The 4,692-nt window shown below is 32.6% G+C and overlaps 1 protein-coding gene across 4 annotated transcripts; it reads left to right on the top strand.

The window, feature by feature from the left end:
- The first annotated feature begins 405 nt into the window (after positions 1-405).
- Positions 406-4,184, top strand: diablob (diablo, IAP-binding mitochondrial protein b). 4 transcript variants are annotated; one of them, XM_059525566.1, is made up of 6 exons: positions 406-496; positions 832-946; positions 2,043-2,168; positions 2,257-2,367; positions 2,522-2,618; positions 3,588-4,184. In XM_059525566.1, the coding sequence occupies exons 1-6, from the start codon at positions 456-458 to the stop codon at positions 3,785-3,787; spliced, it is 690 nt and encodes a 229-aa protein (XP_059381549.1). In that variant the 5' UTR covers positions 406-455; the 3' UTR covers positions 3,788-4,184. The 4 variants fall into 4 exon arrangements, with proteins under 4 accessions (XP_059381549.1, XP_059381548.1, XP_059381551.1 ...); XM_059525565.1 differs by having other exon boundaries at positions 451-499; XM_059525568.1 differs by having other exon boundaries at positions 466-531.
- Positions 4,185-4,692: the final 508 nt, after the last annotated feature.

Raw genomic sequence — 4,692 nt, 5'->3', positions numbered from 1 at the left:
TAAAATGCTTGTTGGTTTAACCTTTTTTCATGTTTAAAAAGAAAATCTAAAAAAATTTAATTAAATTAAGAGTAAACATTTTACCCAAGAGTTGGGTTAGTCCATATTTGACCCAAAGTAGGGTTGAAACAACCCAGCATTTTAATTGGATCTTGTAATGTTTACCATTAGGTTCTTTCGACAAAACATTTAAAAACCACAGACTAAAAGAAAATTGTATTAAAATTAATAGGCCTCTTAAGGTTATTATTTAAGCAGTATCATCATAATCAATAGTAATAATAATAATTATTATTATTATTATACTGCCTAGAAGCAGTAGTAGTAGTAGTAGTGTAATTCGCTATTTATAAAATATTCATAAATATTCATAAGTCTCATTATTATTAAACATGATCTGAGGGTGCAATACTCCGTCAACGCCGATAGAGGGAGAATTTAATTTCTCAACAAGTATGGCGGCGTACAGAAGGAAATTGTTTGCCGTTGGATTGAGGTTGTGTGTAATATTTTTAATTTTCTCATTCTTCAGTACTTAATTAATTTCATGAAACCTGATTGTAGTATATTTGTGGTTTCTGTTCTGTCGCAATAAATAACGGAACAACAGTTGCGTTAAACAAACGTCTGTAGATTCGCTCAGATGCTTTGACAGCTGTTGTACATTACTTCCTAACTCTATTATTTTAGTTTTATTATGACTTTCTTATTTTAGTTTTGTATTGTATTTTATTTAAGCCTCATGTGTTTAAACGGTCGTGTATATGACGTGTTGTCCTTGAACTGAGTGAGTTGTTTTTGATATGCGCTTTGTCATTGTGTTTTGTGTAGCTGTGCAGCTTCCCTGATGAGCAGAAGCTCCTGTCCGAGCAGCCGCAGACTCCTCCGGAAGAACTGGATGAGCCTGAGTGTCACCGGTGCTCTGTGTGCGGTTCCTTTCATCCAGGTCTGCGCCATTAATAGGCTACTGTGGTTGGAATATTGACAACTTTTTAATAGTAATAGCTGCTAATATTTGGTACACAAGTGCAGAAATTTCAGGTTTTGACATTTTCAACCTTTGTGCTGTACTGAAAGACCTAATTTAGTATATTCCCTGTTTTAAAATGTTGCTTGTATATCTCACATTATGCTTTATTGTCACCAAATCTTGGATTCTATCTTTTTGTCAACTTGTTTTCTTTTAATTTAGAATATTTCTTTTTTGGAATTCATTGTTTGTAGGCCTCACTGATCTGAGCTTATGCACCTTAGTTTTTAATTGAAACAAAGCTATTTTTTGTGGATAATATTGGTGGATAATATATGTTTACTCACAAACTGAGGCACTTAAGCTCAGATGAGGCCTGCAAACAATTAATTCCAAAAAGAAATGCAATACCTGTGCTAACTGAAAAAACAAAAAAACTTTTAAGTTCACAAAAAGATTGATTCTTTATTTGATAATAAAAATCATATCAAGAAATGTAAGCAATTTTGCAGGCTGGTCATGATGCCACTAGTATAACAAGTATAACATGCCCCCAAAAGTACAAAAATTATAAAAAAATATATAATTGGGAAAGTTGTTACAACGTGTGTGCAAAGTCAGTAAATTGTAGTCCGTCGTGATAACACTAACTAGCATTTTTGGATTAAAGTAAATTCTCTCCAGGTATAAATGTCCAGAACACAACATGAGGGTTAACATGGAGATTCAGTCTGCATATTATTTATGTAAAATGTAAAGCATTTCAATAAAACAGCATGAAACATATACATTATACAACTTTAGTCAAATACATCTGTATAGGATGTCAATTTATTAATAGTGGCCTATCAAAGCTTGGCTCATATTTATTAATCAAATAGCTTGATTGAATGGCCTATGGTGATGACCTAGTAATGTCAACATGAGTTCATTAATATTTGTGAGTTCAGTCTTCATGTGAGTTCAGTCTTCTACATAGTGATGTTACAATCCAGCATTTAAAACTTCCGCTTTTCACTAAATTATTATCCGACAAACCTCTTAATAACTCTTTCCTCTTTGTCTTGTTTAGAAACCTGAAAATTTGACCCATGAAGATCTGGTGCGGAGAGCATCATCTCTTGTCACAGACAGTGCTAATACTTACCTCTCACAAACTACTTTAGCACTGTTTGATTCCTTAACAGGTTATATTAAGGTAATCAAAACTATAGGAATATTTGTTTTCATTTTCTTGATTAATAAAAAATTACAAAAACAAAACCCGACATACTTGTCTTCTCTAGGCTGTAAACAATCTTGTGAGGCTACACGAGCACTATGTGGCTTCCATCAGCCAACTCGCTTCTGCAGACGAGGATGCAATCTGGCAGCTCATTCTTAGTAGGCGTAAGGAGGTAATGACTTGAAAAATACAGTGAGTTATTGTTCACAAGCTTTCAAATTAGAAATACCATTTGCTGTATTTAGTGATAGTTGTGTTTTTGTGACACTGGTTATATACATTCTTTTGAATTAAATTGATTGCAAAGTTGTTTTTCATTTAATTAGGTAACTGAGAGGAGAAATGATTTGAAACGATTTGAATCCTGCTGGATGATTGCCATCGATCTCTCGAAGATGGCAGCAGAGGCGGCTTTCAGTGCAGGTAGCTTTCATTTTCTGGAACAGGCATTTAAGTCTTTTATGTTAAACTCCCCCCACCCCACCCCCCTTTTTTTCTGAACATCAAGATTTTTGGTTAATATATATAGGAATAAAAAATAAATCAGTGTTATTATTATATTATATTTGTCCCTGGACCACAAAACCAATCTTAAGTCACTGGGGTATATTTTTAGCAATAGCCAAAAAAACATTGTATGGGTCAAAATGATCCATTTTTCTTATATGCCAAAAATCATTAGGATATTAAGTACAGATTATGTTCCATGAAAATATTTTGTACATTTCCTACCGCAAATATATCAAAACTACACTTTTAATTAGTAATATGCATTGATAAGAATTCATTTTGACAATTTTAAAGGCAATTTTCGCTGTATTTTTTGTACCCTTAGATTCCTGTTTTTTTTTTAAATAGTTGTATCTCGACCAAATATTGTCCGATACTAATAAACAATACATCAATGGAAAGCTTATTTAATCATTTTTCAGATGATGTATAAATCTCAGTTTCCAAAAATTGACACTTAAGACATATTATATAATTTTATTTGATAAATTATAGTTTTTTTTTTTAAGAAGTCATATTTACTGATTAAAATATTATGATCTATAAAATATTACATTAAAAATAATTTATCTTTTTAAATGCATGTTAAAATGTCATTTATTGGTGTATCGGGAAGGCTACATTTTCAGAAGCCTTTATATTAGAACCGAATTTACTGATTTTTTTTTTTTTTTTTTTGTCACCACAGGGCATGTCAACTAGAAGTTTTCTTGTCAGTTATTATAGAGTCATAATGAACATGAATTTGCATCATATTGAAATACGTATGATTTAATATAGAGATCTATTTAAATTTGGCAGCTGCTGCCACTTGGTGGTCATTTGTTTAATTGCACTTTTAGCCATATGGAGAAATGGCTAAACCATGCTTGTCCTCACCAGGGGCTGACCAAGCTTCTGTGATAGCACAGAACAATCTGCAGCTCACACAGTCCCAGGTGGAACATCTTCGACAGCAGATGCAGGAAGCTGAGAAACAGCTCGAAGACTCAAAAGCTGAAGAGAGTGAGAGATTTCAAAATGCTCGCAGCACTGCAATGGAGGATGAAGACGTGCCAGATGCATATTTACGAGAGGACTAGTCACATCAAGACAGCTTTAAAGTGTCTTAAGCACTCTGATACACAAACCTATACTTCTACTGAAGCACATAATTATATTTCTGTTTGATTAATAGGATAAATGCTGTGAGAATTTCTGCAAATGAAACATAAGTATTAAACAGAAAACTATGAGGGCAGGAAAAGGGATAAATACTTTCTAGATCAAGGGCTTCACATTTGTTTGTAATTGATATATGAAATTACAATTGAATGAAACAGATTTCCATTTAAACCAGTTTTGCATTATTATAAAAAAAACAGCTGTTTCATCAGTCTCCTGTTTTACTGTGTTGACAATATGTGTGAGTTATGATTACAGACAGATGCTACCTTTGGGATTTCTTATTCATTTTTAAATAAACAGTGAAAAAAAGTTTTTTGATTGCCTATTTACTTTACATTTATTTTGTTTTCATGATATAAATGGTTTAAAAATGTTGATGTAAAAAAAAAATCAATTATTTTATTTCAAACTATTTCCACTCAGTCATCTACAGACCACAATATAGAATCTACATCATTATATTACAGGCTAATACATTTTTAAAACAATCTATTAAAATGTGATTTGTGAAGACCTCCCTTCTAGACCTAAATTTGAAGTATCACTAAAATATATTGGCGTCTCTCTCCTGTTTGTCTCTTTAAATTTATCTTGCCATTCTCGGCAACAGTAATGAATCTCTTATCAGACTGGTTTTTCAGAGCCAGGCTTCCAAACACTCTCATCTATCTTCTCTAATCGCCACCTGTTTTTTCCTGGGTTGTGGGTTGAAGGGCTCATTAGCAGCATATCTATCATGTTAGTAGAGATGTTGTCTGTCTTTGTGGCATTGAGTTTTTTCTTTTCGCTTATCACTTTTCAGTCAAATCTCAAGAGCCAA

This window comes from Carassius carassius, chromosome 36 (genome assembly GCF_963082965.1).
Source record: "Carassius carassius chromosome 36, fCarCar2.1, whole genome shotgun sequence".
NCBI lineage: Eukaryota > Metazoa > Chordata > Actinopteri > Cypriniformes > Cyprinidae > Carassius > Carassius carassius.
The sequence above is the reverse complement of the archived record's forward strand: the minus strand, read 5'-3'. Positions and strand labels throughout refer to the sequence as shown.

Coding starts and splice junctions, on each gene's coding strand:
- diablob (XM_059525565.1), top strand. CDS start 456: ATGGCGGCGTACAGAAGGAAATTGTTTGCCGTTGGATTGAGGTT. Junction 2,368..2,521: donor TTCTTAGTAGGCGTAAGGAG/GTAATGACTTGA, acceptor TCATTTAATTAG/GTAACTGAGAGGAGAAATGA. Junction 2,619..3,587: donor AGAGGCGGCTTTCAGTGCAG/GTAGCTTTCATT, acceptor TGTCCTCACCAG/GGGCTGACCAAGCTTCTGTG.